The sequence below is a fragment of the Mya arenaria genome, chromosome 7 (assembly GCF_026914265.1).
Source record: "Mya arenaria isolate MELC-2E11 chromosome 7, ASM2691426v1".
Classification (NCBI taxonomy): Eukaryota; Metazoa; Mollusca; class Bivalvia; order Myida; family Myidae; genus Mya; species Mya arenaria.
The window spans coordinates 35,545,982-35,564,858 of record NC_069128.1 but is presented as its reverse complement, the minus strand read 5'-3'; the positions used below and the strand labels follow the sequence as shown (position 1 = coordinate 35,564,858).

At 34.3% G+C, this 18,877-nt stretch overlaps 1 protein-coding gene across 1 annotated transcript; it reads left to right on the top strand.

Moving 5' to 3' along the window:
• Positions 1-975: 975 nt before the first annotated feature.
• LOC128241099 (putative nuclease HARBI1) lies at positions 976-3,351 on the top strand. Its single transcript, XM_052958078.1, has 5 exons — positions 976-1,399; positions 2,047-2,159; positions 2,352-2,463; positions 2,669-2,838; positions 3,337-3,351. Exons 1-5 carry the CDS (start codon positions 976-978, stop codon positions 3,349-3,351), a joined length of 834 nt encoding a protein of 277 aa, XP_052814038.1.
• The last annotated feature ends 15,526 nt before the right edge of the window (positions 3,352-18,877 follow it).

Here is an 18,877-nt window from a genome sequence, read left to right as displayed (position 1 = left end):
AGTTTTGCCTTATGGGCTTGACCTGAAAGCGCTTGATGATATGCATTGTTTACGTATTGTATTACTGAATTAATGTAAGTTTTGCCTTATGGACTTGACCTGAAAGCGCTTGATGATATGCTTTTTTTACGTGTTATATTACTGAATTAATGTAAGTTTTGCCTTATGGGCTTGACCTGAAAGCGCTTTGATGATATGCATTGTTTACGTGTTATATTACTGAATTAATGTAAGTTTTGCCTTATGGACTTGACCTGAAAGCGCTTGATGATATGCATTGTTTACGTGTTATATTACTGAATTAATGTAAGTTTTGCCTTATGGACTTGACCTGAAAGCGCTTGATGATATGCATTGTTTATGTGTTATATTACTGAATTGATGTAAGTTTTGCCTTATGGGCTTGACCTGAAAGCGCTTTGATGATATGCATTGTTTACGTGTTATATTACTGAAATAATGTAAGTTTTGCCTTATGGACTTGACCTGAAAGCGCTTTGATGATATGCATTGTTTACGTGTTATATTACTGAATTAATGTAAGTTTTGCCTTATGGGCTTGACCTGAAAGCGCTTGATGATATGCATTGTTTACGTGTTATATTACTGAATTAATGTAAGTTTTGCCTTATGGGCTTGACCTGAAAGCGCTTTGATGATATGCATTGTTTACGTGTTATATTACTGAATTAATGTAAGTTTTGCCTTATGGGCTTGACCTGAAAGCGCTTTGATGATATGCATTGTTTACGTGTTATATTACTGAATTAATGTAAGTTTTGCCTTATGGACCTGACCAGGGCCCGTATTCACGTACGTGTCTTAGCCTCAAATGTAGACTTAGGACTCAAGACTCAGACTTTGGGCTGTAAAACGGTATTCACTAATGTTTCTGAGATCAAAGTTTGAGTTCAAAGTCTGAGCCTGAGTCTCAAATGTTGAGTCTATAATTTAGAAGCTTTGCAACCTTCAAAGATGGCGGCTGGACATAGAGCTATCGTTAGAGATCGTATGTTTCTGAGGCAAGTGCCACGTCCTCGTGTTTTTCGCGATAGGAGTAACCCTCTGGAGAACCTAAGGGAAGAGGAGATATTTGCTCGTTATCGTTTCCGGCCGGATACGATCTACTTCATTGTTGATTTATGCCAGGCAGCTGCCCGGGACACAGGCAGATGTTTCGCCATACCTTTGGTGTTGTGCGTTTTAAGCTATCTGCGATTTTTGGCCACAGGAGCTTTCCAGTTGACTGTCGGTGACACTGTCAACCTGAGCCAGCCCACAGTTAGCAGAGTTTGCCGCCAGGTTGGACAGGTGCTTTCTGCTCTTGCAGACCGGTATATCAGCTTCCCCTCCGGTGATCGTGTCCGTCAAGTGAAGCAGCAGTTCGGTGCCATGGCTGGTATGTAATATCCACTAAATATTCACTTCTTAAGCTTAAACTTTAAAGGAATTACTCAGCTAAAAAATGTTGTTTACGTCACCTCCATGAAGGAGAGTATTCCTAGTGGGACGTAAACCTTGTACCCTGTTATGTAGGTTAACCTAAAAATAGCTCACCTATAGTCTTTTTCACTCTTTCTGTCATGAATACATGTATGTTTATGTTTACCTGGTTTTATGTATACATGTATGAAGTAAGCAATGATAAAAAAGTCTTGACAAGTGATTTTTAAGCATGACAATAACTGATATAAATGAAATTGTGTCTGTTTGACATATTCCTTCATTTCAATGCAAATGTTACTGTTGATATACTGTAAATATTTTAGTAAAATAAGTTATAATGACATGTACAAGGAGTTCTACATGTATTTCATCAGTATTGAAAGAATTAACTAATATATAAAATATTGATAAATGATCCAATTCCTCATTTGATGTAAAAGTCTGAGTGTGAATTTCAATACATTACAGTTTTACTATGTTTTTTCAGGAGCCATTGATAGTAACAGATGGTATACAGTTCCTCTTTTCTGAACACCTAAGACTGGGGCCAATAACAAAAAAATCTTACTTAGTCTAAAGTTATACATGATCATGTTTCAGGCTTTCCCAACGTTGTCGGGGTAATTGATTGCACCCATGTTTCGATAAAGAAGCCATCGGCCAATCCAGAGGATTACATTGGGAGGAAAGGAATTCCTACAATAAATGTGCAGGTAAATTGAATTTAATTGAATTGAATGTTATCCATTTTCCAAGATGTTGAAGTCATTTACCATAACCATCTTAATCCTTGAGTTTGTACTCAATTATAAAGGTATATTTAACATAACATTTATTGAACTGATTTGAATTATATGTAATTTAGCATTTTTGAAATCACAAATATCAAACTGTGTATATTTCAGGCTGTATGTGATGCCTCATATAGGATTACATCAGCAGTAGTGATGTGGCCAGGGAGGACACACGATGCACGAATCTGGCGCCAATGTGCACTCCGAAGGAGGTTTGAAGACGGTATGACCATGTTGTATATGCCTTAATCAATGGATACATTGGTACTGTTAAATGAAACCATATGCCTCCTGTCTAGTTATAGCATGCATTCATACAGATATATATAGGCATACTAGATAAAGAAGTTAAAAATACTGGGACAATATCGCTATTTTTTAATTGATATGTTATGTAGTTGTAACATAATGACACATTTTACCCACAGGTGATATGCATGGGTTTTTACTTGCTGACAGTGGGTATGCCTGTACAAGGTATATGTTAACACCCTACATGAATCCTGTGGGAGAGGCACAGGCACGTTACAATGGGGCACTGTGTCGCACAAGGGTCACTGTTGAGCAAACCTTTGGAATTTTGAAGCAACGATTTCAGGTATAATAACATTTACACTTTTTAAAATTTCTCTCTGCTTTATGAATATTATACAGATGTATGACAATGTATTAATTATATAAAATGTAGTAATATAAAGTAATTTGTTCTTGCAATGTGTGTTTTTTTCCCAAAAAAATGCATTTCCTTGTTGTCAGGTACTTCGGAGGAAGTTGAATTGTTATCCAGAAAGGGCATGTATGCATATCAGAAACTGCATCACATTGCACAATCTGGGGATCGATCGGAGGGATATCGTTGCTGTTGACCCAATTGACCCCAATGATAACCCCCATTATCATAGAGTTGATGTTGGGGACAATATGGATGGGAGGGCCGCCAGGGAGTACGTGACCAGAATGTACTTTGAGCGATAGGTAAAATCACTTGTAAAACACCATTCATTTTATCAATACATACACATGTAATGTTAAATGTGTTGTGATTTTCTGGCAGAACATCATAGATGGCAATCATAACCTCTTTTTTTTATTTCAGGTGCCGAGATCCTGACGTCTATGTACCCATTAGCTTTTAATCATCCTCTGATGCATGCTAACCTGCTTGTAACATAGCATCAAGATGGACGGTGAATGTGTTGTACACCGTTTAAGTTATTAGCAAGGCAACCTTAGCACAAAAGGACCTTGGGGTTCGGGTTAGGAACGCAAGGTTTTCATACAGGACGACCAAGCACTAGTTCGCAGAACATGCATGTAAAGTGATAAGTTTAACCTAACAGACTGATTTCCTGTTTTGTTTCTAGTTTTCATTTGAAGTAAGCATATAAATACAACAAAGACATCCTTTGATATGTTTCATGTTTTAATTATCTTACCACTATGAACAAGTAACAATGTGGAATGCTTCATATCACAAGTGTTTTCATAAATGAACAGGCCCCAACTTCTCAAGTCTATTATAAAAATGATTAAGTTTATATCACTATTTTTGTTTTCCAATAATTTGCATTATATTTACTTTTTAAGAACTTTTATACTTTAGGTATATGCTGTATGTTAATAACATTTAACTATTAATTTTCAATCCAATTAAAATTGAAAGTAGTTTTGATAAATTGTGACAAGAGCATAAACTCTTAGAAAGTTAACAATGATGACATTAACAATGCTGTTAACTTAAAACACTTCTTTTCAATACACCATTATAGTACAAACAAGAGCTGTCACAGAGACAGCACGCTCGACTATTCGGCCGCTTTTCAGTATCAGGATTGAAAATATCTGAGGTAGTACGCAAATTTTGACATAAATTCTTAGTCGAAACAGTGGCTTAATTATGTCAAAATGATTGACACAGTTACCTCCTCCTGTGTACATGTTGCGGGCATGATGGTGAACAAGCATGCAAAGTTTCAAAGCTAGATGTCAATGGAGTTTGAAAATATTTCAGATAGTACGAAAACTTTAATGTTAATTCTAATTAGAAAAAGGGGCATAATTTTGTCAAAATGCTTGATAGAGTAACCTCCTCTTGTGTACACATATTTGAGGTGGTACACAAACTATTACAATTTTTTTATCATAAGTGGTTACGCCGACGCTCAGGTGAATAGGATAGCTCTCCTTATTCTTTGAATAGTCGATTTTAAAACGCTGAGGAATAACACTCATATATACACCACAGTTTTAACAAAGCATGTAATTCAAATCATCAATAGGGCTTAGTGTTACAACTAGCTACAATTAAGCAATGAAAGTACAATACATATGCAAACATCACATACAGTTTTAGTTAGGACCGATATCATATCTAATGTACACTTCTATAATATTTTAAACGATCTGTACTATTTGAAACCTAATATTAGTGTTTTATTTTGACTAAATCATTTGTAATGATAATATAAACAACAAAGGTAAGTGACGCTCATGAAAATTGAAAGCCATACTTCCATGGACAGACTTTCATACTTTATAAACGATACTATCTATTGTTCAATGTTAAGTAAATTTCGACAAGAATGTAAGTCATTACCTTAATTCTTATTAATTCACCATGCCATTGTTGACAAAAAAGAACAAAATCACTTATTGACTGTCCAAATATTGGATAAAATCGCCATAAATTCAGATGAAATGTGTTTGTAAATTCCGTTAACATTTCAGACTTTGCATAAAATGACAAACTATCAAAATCAGTTCCAATTAAACAGAGACATCTGGTTTTTTTTCATATAACTGATATGTAATGTTCATAACATATGAATAATATGAGTTGAATTTGATATATATCAACTAAAAAAAATACATAGAGTCATTGTTGTATATATGTATATGAAGTCATGCAGTCAAAACACAGGGAAAGCTATCAATAAGAAGTATATACATTTGCCTCTATAAAATGATCATTATGAAAATAATCATTAATATAAATTAACAGTGTCAATCATAAAGAGGATACTTTCTCAAACTCCAGATGAACATTGTGAATTATAAATGAATGAGAACTGTGTAGCAATTGGATATTTGAAAAGTAACAAGCAATACCCTTAACTTAATTGTCTGATGACTTTATGGAACCATACATTTTATAAATTTGATATGTATAAACTATATAGCAAACTACAAACCTTATGTCCTTAATAAATAATTACTTCAGCAAACTTTACAAAGAATATTTCATTGGACATGGATGAACAATGATGTGTAACATATATATGAAATGTCATCATCAAACTTAGTGGCATAACATATATGGTTTAAAAACTTTAATAGCACATGAATTTCAGGGCATTACTTAATACAACAAGTACATTTTGACTTGATCAAAAATAAAGTCACCTAAGCCAATCATACATGCAATTCAAGAATGTACAAAGCTTTAAATATTTGAAGATTGATGTAGGATCTCAAAAGTAAGTTTGAAGAAATTAGCTTAAACAAGTACATCACCTTCAAATATACAATGAAAAATACAGGGACAAGCCTAAAATGTTTCAAAGACAATCTAACAGTGTGCTTGTTACTTTCAAATATCCAATGAATTGGTTGAGCAGAATTATTTATTAAAAGTAAAGGAATCTACAAAAGGATTTCCTGAATGAAACTCAATGGAAGACCTTTGTAAATAATAACTTCTGGCAGCATCAGCCATTTCCTTCAATGAAATAAGTGCATTTTTTTGTTCTAATAATAGGTCCATCTGGAGCTTGATTTTTTTGGTCTCCTCCCTAATTCTGACATTGTCAAGCGATAGGTTTTCTGCAGTTAATTCATTTATTGTGGACTGCTCCGTGGTGACAATTTTTCTTTTTGCTGAAAAACAACAAAAAACATATTTTTATTTTATACTCGACTAAATACATATAATGTTAGTATAGCTATCACATTTATCATTTACTTCAATCATACATTATTCTAAAACAAAATCACTATATGCTGCTTGATAAATTATAGAAAAGATGTTATATCCGCTTTTCTTACAATTATGATATCAAAGCGTAACACTTTCTATTAAACAATTTTCAATAGGTTCTTTACATGAAAATACTTCATTTGGTGCCAATTTGGTGTACAATCCCTTGAAAGCAATCAACACGTACAGGAGTGTTAAGCATTTCCTAATAGTTCAAGAAGTTGAACTTAACAGTATTCATGAACACTAGATTCTTCACAAGGAAATATATTGGCAAAATAAGAACACTGGCATATCAATACAGTCTATGCATGAAACACCTTATATGTTATTGCTAAAAATAATATCAGATAAGACCTTTTCGAATTTGAGTTAATTTTAGATCTACCACAGCAGATAGTACAAGCACAGGAAGCGTTTGCATAAAAAGATCTGTCATAAACTATGACACAAAAAAAGTCTCATTTAATCTTTACTTAAATGAAATTACCTTTCCCGGTCTTTTGTCTGCACGACTTCAATGGACCTGAAAGATATGAAAAAGTTAATTTGTTATGTCGACTATATTTAAGCTGTACTCTCACTCATATACTGACTGTTTTAAAAACTTTTTTATTTCTTGTCTCAGAAAGATAAAAATTTGACGTGAAATATCTGCAAACAAGTAAAAAAATATTGCTGACAAAACATCAACTTGCAAGAAAAGTCTGGCAATTTGAGCGCATAAAAATAGACCGAAGTAAAACCATGTCAAAGCAAGGTGAACTTAAATCATTGTGGAAACCAAAAATTGAGAATTTTATTGAATTTAATTCTTGAATAATGCCTAATAAAACAGATACTATTATATTGAGTAGGATGCCAAAGAAATTGCTGGGAAATTAAACAAGGTGTGTTGGAAAACCGGCGCTTGGGTGAGTAGTATAGCTCTCCATATTCTTCACATAGCCGAGCTAAAACTGAATGCCATCAGACAAAATTGTGTGATTCTATCAACGTAGCTCATATGATAATGTATGACAACATTTTTTTTATGTACCAGACAACATTGCACGCATACATTCAGCCTTCCTGCAATACATAACACATTAATGAAAGTGAAAGGGTTTACGGAATTGAATTGCTTCTATTGATTTAATGTTGGAATAAGGAAAAGAATGAAATATTTTACCTCCTGATGTTTCTGGGATAGTGGCCTCAGACGTTGGCTCATCTGCCAAGATCATTGAGGCCGGTTTCGAGGCCCGAAAAATTTGTTCAAGGTCTGCAATAATAAAAATCATCTCGAAAGTTTGGCATGGCACGCTGGATTGTTATTTCAACAATGGAAAACTCGTACAACTTCTACCAGTATACATAATGTGATTTGATTTTGTATTTATTATTCAAAGTCATAACAATTTCAACCAAAATATGAACACCTTTAAAATTAAAAACTTGTTTCAGTCATCAAAATTAGACTTTTGGATGAACAAGCCCGAACTATTGTTTTATTGCATGATAAATAAAATTCAGAATTTGAGCAAGCCCGGAAGACATTTTACCAGAGATGAGGGCTTGCTGTTTACTGTCGATCAATTTGACATGAATATACAGTGCATATCAAACATTAGACTGATAAAGCTTTTACAAAACATATGTGAATGAAGGATAAAACATATGTGAATGAAGGATAAATACCATCTGAATCAAATCCTCCGCCAATGCCCGTGACAACTTCGTGTGTGGCAAGATGGTCTGCCACACACGACTCTGCCACGGACAATACAGCTGACGGGCCCCCTCCTGTTGGTGGATGCCGCAGCCCACTGACTTTGTTGATGGCTAAACGAAACAAAGATAATATGCAAGAAAATGTACTTTTCTGTCATCTTTTCACACCTGACTGAATCAACAATTAAAGCAACCAAACATCTAGAAATATTTTGTTTTAGTTAATGACGTTAGTGACTGACACAGTGAGACTTGACACAATGAGATGCATATAATCATATACATGTATACTTTCAGTAACTTCTGCAATTTTTCGTTGCAAATCTTTTAGATTGTTTCTGCCTCTATGAACTAGTAGCATGGTAAACATATTTTACTTACAACGTCCTTTTACATTTTGAAATTTCTTCCGGCATTGTTCCGAAGAACGTGGAGCTGTAAATTCACTGAAATATAACAACATGAGGTGTTTTACTTTTAATTATTTTAACTTCAGTAATTCTTACAAAGTTGAATGTCCACTGGTAATTGTTTCAATGTATATTGCATTCTTATAAAAGTTTAAATATTTTTTTTATGGATGATTTTCATTCAATTGCCAAATCAATAACAAGTGTATACCATTATTACAATGTTGATAAATGTATATTATAAATTAGTACAGTATGTTTCAGTGGAACAATAATGTGGCAGTAATACAGCTATGCATGGCCATGTTACGTAACTGTTATTTATAATAAAATTGTTGAAAACTGTGTTTAATACCGCATGCAAAATATTATCCTTATGAACAATTATCCTTCATGCCATGCTGTATCAAAAAGAAATAACAACAAAAACACATGTACAAATAAGGCATAAAGTCTGTTTCAACTATCAAACGTACTGGCTTACAACAGTGGCAATCTTTTGCCACTTTGCCCGGCGTTTAGTTGAAATTTTTTCAACCCCACACCCTCTCATCTCTCCGAAGAGAAGATCCCAATTTTCACGTACGAGGCAGCAGAGTCTTACCTCTGCTGCCTCTGTCCATGGGGGACTTTTTTTGTTAAGAAACCCTAAAAGAATAACAACGTTATAATATCTAAACTTTCTAGTCCATTGCTAAGGTATCTACGTAAAAAAGAGTTCTCAATGAGAAATTATTCAGTATATGATCAGCATGTAAATTACTTTTTTAACGAAATGCATGATATCAGTATCAATAATTTATAATAAAAAACATGTAAACAATATACCTGTCGAGTCCATTATCCGTCTGTCAGTGATGTAACGGCGCGTGCGAGCACCTGCTGACGTAATCATGGAAAAATACCGCTTGCATCATCGACATAAAGTATTCTCAGCTGAGTCTGAGTCTAAAATCGTTAGTGAATACCAAAATCAAAATAGTCTCAGCATAGCCTGAGTCTGAGACTGAGACTGAGTCTGAGTTTGAGTCAATAAAAAATGTACGTGAATACGGGCCCTGAAAGCGCTTTGATGATATGCATTGTTTACGTGTTATTATACTGAATTAATGTAAGTTTTGCCTTATGGACTTGACCTGAAAGCGCTTGATGATATGCATTGTTTGCGTGTTATATTACTGAATTAATGTAAGTTTTGCCTTATGGACCTGACCTGAAAGCGCTTTGATGATATGCATTGTTTACGTGTTATATTACTGAATTAATGTAAGTTTTGCCTTATGGACCTGACCTGAAAGCGCTTTGATGATATGCATTGTTTACGTGTTATAATACTGAATCAACGTAAGTTTTGCCTTATGGGCTTGACCTGAAAGCGCTTTGATGATATGCATTGTTTACGTGTTATATTACTGAATTAATGTAAGTTTTGCCTTATGGACCTGACCTGAAAGCGCTTTGATGATATGCATTGTTTACGTGTTATAATACTGAATTAATGTAAGTTTTGCCTTATGGACTTGACCTGAAAGCGCTTTGATGATATGCATTGTTTACGTGTTATATTACTGAATTAATGTAAGTTTTGCCTTATGGGCTTGACCTGAAAGCGCTTTGATGATATGCATTAGTGAGTGTTATATTTGTTGGCTTTAATATATTGGCAAAAAGCTACAGAAACATGCTCATTAGCAAAAATTTAAACATAAACCCGGTTTAGTGGCAACGGGCAAACGCCAAAGACATAGAACACAAAATCACATACAAGAAACATAGAGCAGCACAAAACTCTACAAACAGCACAGTGCATAAATACTATATATATATAAATAATTGGTATGTTTATCAAGAATTGTTAGGTACCACCTGGAACGGTCAGTAAAATGTAAATTTACTGGGGGTTTAAACCAGTTAATGTGCACAAACCTCACTCTTATCCCAACAATTTTTAATGAAGATAAAACGCAAAAGGTAAATCTTGTCAAAATATGCATTTTTACTTGAGGAATCAATAAAACAAATAATAATACAAAACGAAAAGGTAAACCCCAAGTACTTCAATGATTAGAGATCCCAACTCTATCTGCAGACGGAGGGAAACAATTCAGAGCACCTAATGCAAATTCTTCTCAAAGATACGATGCAGTCATCGTTTGAAACCAAAAACATCACACACAGTCTGCCTTATAAAATAAAAGGTTTAAAACTGTGTGATCAAATTTAAGTTTGAATTTATGACTATATGTTTCTTAAATACCAAGATTAGCTTTTTTAGCATAAACATAACAATAACGTAGTTGTATACGGTTAAAAGACTCTAACCTGTGTATACCCATTTGGCTCATTTAACATATAAAATCCGTCTCAGTGGCCTAGTGGTTAAGCATCCGCCTACGGAGCGGGAGGTCGTGGGTTTGATCCCTGGCCTCGTCATACCAAAAGACGTTTAAAGTTGGTACAAGTAGATCTCTTGCCTGGCGCTCGGCATTTAAAGGGTAGTGCTTGGAAAAGTGGTGTACTCATTACTGGTTTAACCCAGGAAAGTTGTATCCCGTGTATCGGTGCTTTACACCGAGCACGTAGGAGAACCTAGGGGTCTCTTCGAAAAAGAGCTAGGGTATCGAACCCAGACTTCCTTGTATCCCACCACTGTCTCTTCAGCGTGCTGTCCCTTCAGCAAAAAACAAAGGACCCCGTTGGAAAAAAGTGTTGCTTGCACTTTCACGGGTTATCCTTGACCGCAAGGTCTAAAGAAACACATACATACATACATTTAAAATCGTTAATAAACAAAAAAAAAAACTGTAACGATGGTATACATTCATCTAGACGTACACATAAACGACTTTCGAACACTGCACCTATTTCATTTGGTGCTTTACTTTTAAATATACGTGATTATACATATATTCTATAATAGAGAAAAGATGGTATTTAAGTCCTGATCTATATTGTTTGACTACAAAGTATCTCGTATTATGTATTCAAACGCTTTCGTAAAATCAGTACAGGCACACAATAGTTGTTTCGTTTGATTTCTGACATGGTTATTTAAAGTTTAACTTAAATATTATCAACGGTACCAATATTTGCCTAAACATCAGCCTGCGCCTCAATATGTTCATGATAGTGTTCTGCTTACGTTGAAAACCAACTATTAAATAAATGTGTGAATATAATATTATATCTCACATCACTTGATAATGTGATTCCTCGATAATTCCCAACCTCTTCAGGTCTCCTTAGTATTCATTTGAACTATATAACCTAAGTCAGATTTTCCGGAAAAAACAGGTTTGATAGTTTGTTAATTGGTCTTAGTAAAGATTACGATAATACATATTCACCGAATATCAAGAATTCATTAAATATCCAATCTGGACCAGCACTTTTGCCCAAATTTAGATCTGAAAAACCCTTTAGAATATCTTTCTCAATAAAAGGCAAACAAAGGACTGCTGAACCTGTATTCACAAATCTACTTAGCAAAATACTTCACCCAAGTTTACTTTCCTTCCGGCTGGTTTCATTTTACTGCAGGTGATGACTATTGAGTTATTGAAATTAATGTATAAATTTATACGATTGTTTTGAAGGTTTGACAAATTGGTTGTAAAAGCAAAAATGTCAAAATCAACGATAGCATTTCCTGCGCAAGCTTCATTGTATTTTAGACACAATCGAACAATTCAATAATTAAAATCTGAAATTCAAATAAATAATGCCAAATATGTTATTTTGTCAAGTATGCTTAGTTCCATGTTTCATGACGGCATTATAATTTTGATTTTTTTACCGTGGCCGTGCCGTTGGGGCGTTTAAGTAATAATGTGCGTTCAATATCATAAACACTCCCGAAAACGCGGAAATTACTCTGTGTACAAACCGAAAACTATGTGTGAGGTCATCGCCGAAAATAAGTCATGCAGAGGAAAATGTGGCATGTTCATTTTTTTTTCAAAATAGTGTGCCAAATAACCGGGTAGTAAGTGCTATTTTGATTTTTTTTTAATTATCTCATATTCAAGTTTTAATTAATGTATATAGTTAATTTTATTATCGAATCTCTTTTTCATTTTTTGACGATGATTTGAATGCCACCACAGGGTACATTTTCGCAGACGATGTCACATATTATATCAATGTACTTTTGATTTAACATCGCTAGTGTACAAGCGTTTGAGTTGTAACATACTATTCCAGTTTATAAGACCTAACAGTACTGTAAGTTTTATACAAGTTTGTTCAGCCAGATATAACACCGATTAATAAGTGTGAATTGAACAAATTCTAGCAACTCATTCTAGTGTTGACAAAGCTGGGACCGAACATCTCCAAAATGAATCTGGCTGTACGATTTGGTTTGTCAGACACAACAGTCTCCAGAGTGATTCGATCTTGGTTTGATGTTTTGAATACGGCCTTTCAATCTTGGAGTTCCAACTACTGGCCGGTTAGATAATCCTTAAAGAAAACTATGCCGATGAACCTTACTTGGTACTAAAGTGTCTGTATTTAGCGATGGCTTCGAACCATTTAAATAGCAACCTTCAGATCTAAAAGCAAGAACAGATATGGTCAAATTGTAAGCACCAACACACTACAAAATACTTGATTGGTATAGCATTTACGTGTACACCACAGGGTGCAATAACATTCATCTAACGGAACGGTAACGGCTGGGATGACACAAAGATAACTGCAAATAGTAGGATTCTCAATAAACTGGTTCCTGGAGAGCATTTTTGGCTGATCGAGTATTTTAGGAAAAAGTAGGCATAATCTGTGCTTAGGTGTATATACCCGCATTCACAAGAAGGAACGCACTATTAGGAAGACGCACATGATAGCCAAAGGCAGGACTCACATTGAAAGAGTGATCGGACTTGTTTGCCCGAAATATCTGATTCTGTCTGCAAAAGTGACAAATGACTTCTTTCAAACTGATGAAGACAATATACTGTCACTACACAAGATAAGTCATGTGTGGTGTTTACTTACTAACATGTGCGATTCATGTGTGTTGTCCAACTACGGTCTCAGAGACAGTGAATTTGGATTTTATTTGCGAACATTTTGTCATTCCATGGACAGGTATCAAACAGAGTATTATATAGAGGATACTTGTTTGTTCTCAATGTAAGATCTTAATATATTTCACCGAGTGAACACCAAAAGCTATATTCCACGAGTGGCATAACCACGAGTGAAATATTTACTTTTGGTGTCTAAAAGCGCGCCAAATTGTATGCAAACGTAACGTCATTTCTGAAATGACGTCTTTGAATTTGTGTCACTGTGCGCGCTGACGTTTGATGTGGAATTGAGAGCGGGCTAAAATTGCATAACAGTGAAAAATATCAAAATGTTATTTCACTGTTTGAAACAGTGCAAGATTATTTTTTATTTTACTGATAAATCTCTATAAACCACCGGAAAGCATATAATTAAATGCCTTCAGTAACATTCATACAAGATACAAGATACAATAATCTTTTTTTAAAGTCGGGTATATGATAACAAGAAACGTTTGCTCAATGAAGGCTTTTTTCGACATGAAAATAAACATGCATAACGAAACGAAACATCACATTCATGTAAATAATGTATTTTTTTCTGCTGTAAGTGCTTTGTTTAGTTTTATTCGAAGTATTCCAGTCAAAGTACATTCCTGTATCATGCACTTTTCCATGCAATGATCATTAAGTGTATATCATAAAAACTACGTTCCAAATACACTTCATGGAACTAGTAATCTTTCTAATGTTGGAGTAACTAGGAGATAATGTTGACATGTCCAGTAAATAGAAAGGGGCATAACTCATATATTACTGGTTACATATATGCATTTACTCCTCAACATTTGAACCGTTGAGTTTTATATCTATACATATTGTTTGTCGTGATACATGACGAACACTTATTTTGCCACACTCCGAAAACAATGACAACGATTAAGTCATGATGACAACAAAGTTTGTAATGAAGAAATTACAGAGGACAATAATAGTCTTGTATATAATTTATTTTACATTGCTTTCATATATTTCATTCCAACTTTACGTTTTAATATGACAAAATAAATAAATGAAAAACAAGCAATACAAAATGCATACAGCATTCATAATAGCGCACGTGCAATACTGATGTAAATGTAGGTTCCTAGTTATTGTTGTAATCTTTATTAAAATGGCAATACATGAACTACAATCAGGTACTTAATAGGTCAGCTACTTTAAAACTGGGAAATGCATGTATAGTAATTGATATATGTGACCAAAATATGAAATACAAATAATAAGAAAAGTATTAACATTAACGAATTGCACAAACACGCACACGCACACGCACACGCACACACACACACACACACACACATATATATATATATATACAAGTTTGGACAAACAAATTGCGAGTCACTTCTTTATCACAACATCATAAAACAATAGCGTCTGGATCTTTTGACACTTCAATGTGTGTTTTGCTCCGGGGGTCGTGCGCTTCACATTTCTGAGTGTCCTTAATGGTCGCAACCTTTTACCGGTACGCGCACTTGTGTACCAAGATGGCGAAAACTAGATCATAAATAAAGTTGAGGTGGAACCATTCATATTTACAATCAGTGTGTGCTGTCGTCTACCTGTGTTGAACTTTTGTGAAGAATTTTTTGACAAGTACTGATAAAGCTGCAATTTTTGAGACTTCAGTCTACGGCACTTTCTTCTTAAATTTATGTTACCATCTTTAGGAGTTCACATTGTAAAATATATGGAACGTAATGGTCTGAAAGTTTTAAGAGTAGTGAGATAATTGCTGGATTTGATTTTTACTGGCCTACGGTTTGAATGAACATCTGTACGGGATCATTTGACGACGGATCTTTCTCTTTTTGGTGTTGAGCTGTGGGTGTGCGGCATTTCCTCCGTAGATGCTATCAACTGAACAATCTAACTTTCTCTTTAAAGCTGCTGCAATAGTGAAATTAATCTCTTTTTAGCTGCGCATATGAGACATGATTGAATATTCGTGGCAATTTCCAGTACGCAGACACATCTCTTACAGTTCTACTCGTGCCTAGCCAAACTACAGTCTCAAAAAACAATCAAAGTGCTGAAAGCACTGATGGATTAGGGCCTCATTCAGGGGAATGTTGACAACCATGTTCTAAGCATTGAAAAAATCGGCTCATATCACAAGGGGTCACTGTTTAATGGGCTTGCTTAAACTTTAGACTAAAACTGCTTGCAATCTGCAAAGGAAATTTGAAAAAATCTAGTTAAGTGTGTGTAGAGTGAGGGTGGTGGTGGTGGGTGGGGGGGGGGGGGGCTAAAGCGTTAAATCAGATAAAGTGATAGTTCTTTTGAATTTCGTTAAATCAAACTTGTACAAATTAATTTACGTGGTTGGCACACATACTTCTTTAATTTGATCAAATCCTTTTAATCAAAGGACTGTTTTTTTGCAGTTTCAGAGAAGACTTTCAATGATGTAATTATATACTATATAGAAAACCTGTCGCCTCTTTTTCAGGGGAACTTTAAACCACAGAGCCATACTTTAAACAATTTTTGTAAAAAAACATCTACATTGTACACCTATGTCATACTGCATACACAATGCTATTAGGAAGTAGTTTCTATTTAAAAAGTGAATAATAATTTTCTCCCTCTTAATTTGTGCTTGGTATTCAATTCATATAACATGTTACCATGATAACTTAGTGCTGTTGATAAATATTAGGCACTGCCTTCTGTCTAATGCTATTCATATAACTGCTGCAGACTTTTGTACATAGCAAAGCAAGTTGAGTAGACTAAGATGAGATAAATATCGTTTTTAAAGTATGAAATATTGAAATGTCTTTTAAATACTTCGACCATCAAATTTCATAACATGGTATCAGCAGTTCATCACACTGCTAGTGAGAATGGAATTCCAAACATAACTTTATTCTTTATTTAATACCCATCATAAATCCACATGCAATACATATCACAAAATACTTTAACCCATATTCCGCTCCAGTGCAATACGGCCATATACCACTCTTGTGACGTCGGTACGCCGCTCTTCTAACTGCTGTTGTAGAACCGAGCGTTCACGACGTAAAGCATTCAGAGAGCCGTAAGAGGTCTCCTTCTTCGGAGTCAAATTCACAAGCTCCTCTTGTATTTCCTTGTTCTCCTCCACTAGAGACTCAATGGCCTCTTGAACTTTTCGCGAAGCCTTTGTCTTCGGTCGAGCGCCATTTTCTGATGCCGCCATTTTTTTTAAGTCAAATACTGGACGTCTGGACGGGACGAAATTAAACTGAACAATGACCAGATCGGATGAACACCTAAGCGACTATGGGTGACAGCGCATAAAAATAGTTCCCATAATTATAACATTTTAGGCTAAAATGTGGTAACTGCGTTTTGATCCGGATATGGCGGAATGTCATATTTGATTCTGGTAGTTTTTTTGTAGATTTTGATTTTACTCGGCCTATTGTGCCTTGTGGTGTCCGAATCTGCAAAAATCTACTTGAGTCGAATACAACCTACTGGCTCAAAACACAGTACTTATAACCCTATTATGTACAAAACCTGTTAACCCGTGGACAGAGCATCTTTAACCCACAGGGCCATTGTAACTTTGAACAATCATTGTAAAAGACAACTACATACATGTAAAAGATGCTTAAGGAATTAGTTTGGAAAAAATTAGAATTATTTTCTCCGTCTTAATTTGTATGCATTAGATAACTCAATAAATGCAGCAGTTGGCCATTCTTATATTGTCCTCTGTCACTGTCCTGATAGCTCCATATCTCAATAGATGCAAAAGGTTGTAGGTTCATGATTACCTGGTCCAATATGTCATACAGAAAGAAGATGTTGAATGTAGAATCAAGAAGCTTTCTTTTCAGGCACTCCAAATTGAATAGTACTGTAACATTTGGAGTGCCAATAATTTGTTGGATTCCTAGGCAACATGTATCAGGTGTTGCAGTACATTTGGAAAATACTTTTCACCCGTCCTTGTAAATCTAAAAAAGCTTTCATTTCGCAAAAGAAGTTCATATAACTAAATTAAGGTTGCTAAATCAGAGTTTGAATAATTCTGAAAACTAGATGTGCCTTTAATTGCAGCAATTTGAACTCTAACTCATAATGTCAATTAAGCTGGTTATGCAATACTGCAGTTCCTTGGTGTTGAGATTGCTTTATTTACTTGAATAAACAAACAGTTCTTGTGTTGGAAAGTACAATGTATTAACATGCATTTTTCTTGCCCTGACTCCATCCAAGCCTTAAATCTTAGATCAACATGTACTTGGGGCTATGTGTAATATCAATGAGAACTATAAATTATGTTCAATTTAGCGCCACTTATGATATTTCATTCCACATACAAAAACACTAACATGTTCAAACCAATATCCTATGTTATGATAAAACCACTGCCAAGTTTGGTAATTGAAAAGACAAGAAATTATATCTGGTCAGGGTTTGACATTGTCTTTCTAGACAGCTGGACTTGTTTTGCATTAACTTTGAAAATCTTCAAAAGCTAAACTGAACAAGACTTGAGCAAAAAACTCACAATACCAAAAGGAGTTTTAAAGAATTATGAGATCATTCTCACATCACCTATACCATTAGTTCTTATCTACAAACTTAAGTCAACATAATAATTGATGTTTTACATAAATATTGCAATGAATAAAACATATTGCAATAAGTGCCAATAACATAGCAATCAAGTATGATCACTATAGGCCTAAACATGAGATTTCAACATTTTCCTGATAAACAATAAATAATTTTTCTTAACAATTTTCTCATTTTTTACACAAGCTGAAAAAAATGGTCTCTTTTTGAATACTTTACATATTTCATGGCTTTCATCATTCAAACTAATATTTCGCTTGTTATTTCAATATTCAATGATTGTGTAAACATTCATAAATGATGGTTAAAATTAACATTCATGCTAATCATTCCTACCAAACGCACCTGACTGACCAATCAGTATCCAATTTTGGCAGGGTTTATTGGTGGTTCATTGAAATCAACAATGACCTCCCACAATCTGCACTGATCAACAGTAGTTAATGATTTGTTTCAATTGTTCTTATTTTCATAAACTTAGAACACACAACTGCAGTGAATAAAATTTATTCCTCATCACTGAGAGAAAGTTTAGAAAAATGAACGATGCCGAGTTATCTAGTAGGATATCAAATCCAACAAATGTATTCATCATTTTTTATAACCGTATTAAGTAAATGTTAAATTTTTGTATGTCTAAAAAGTTTCATTTTTTGGTATATCAAAGAACATATGTGTGTATAAATTTGATGATATTTTGTGATTCATTTAATTTCATTCCTGTTTCATTTAGTGTTCAATCCCAAGCTTTCTTGTTCACATTTAAGTGTAAGAAAAGTCACTGATCTGAATAAATTCATTATAATGTAAGGTCACATAAAAGATATATTGTGCTTTTTAAAAATAACATTTTTTCATCTGTTTATAATTATGTCAACT

Excerpts from the sequence above, each read along its gene's own strand:
- LOC128241099 (XM_052958078.1), top strand. The coding sequence starts at position 976 with ATGGCGGCTGGACATAGAGCTATCGTTAGAGATCGTATGTTTCTGAGG. Across the intron at positions 2,160-2,351 it reads TTCCTACAATAAATGTGCAG|GCTGTATGTGATGCCTCATA; the intron begins GTAAATTGAATT and ends TGTATATTTCAG. Across the intron at positions 2,464-2,668 it reads CCGAAGGAGGTTTGAAGACG|GTGATATGCATGGGTTTTTA; the intron begins GTATGACCATGT and ends TTTTACCCACAG.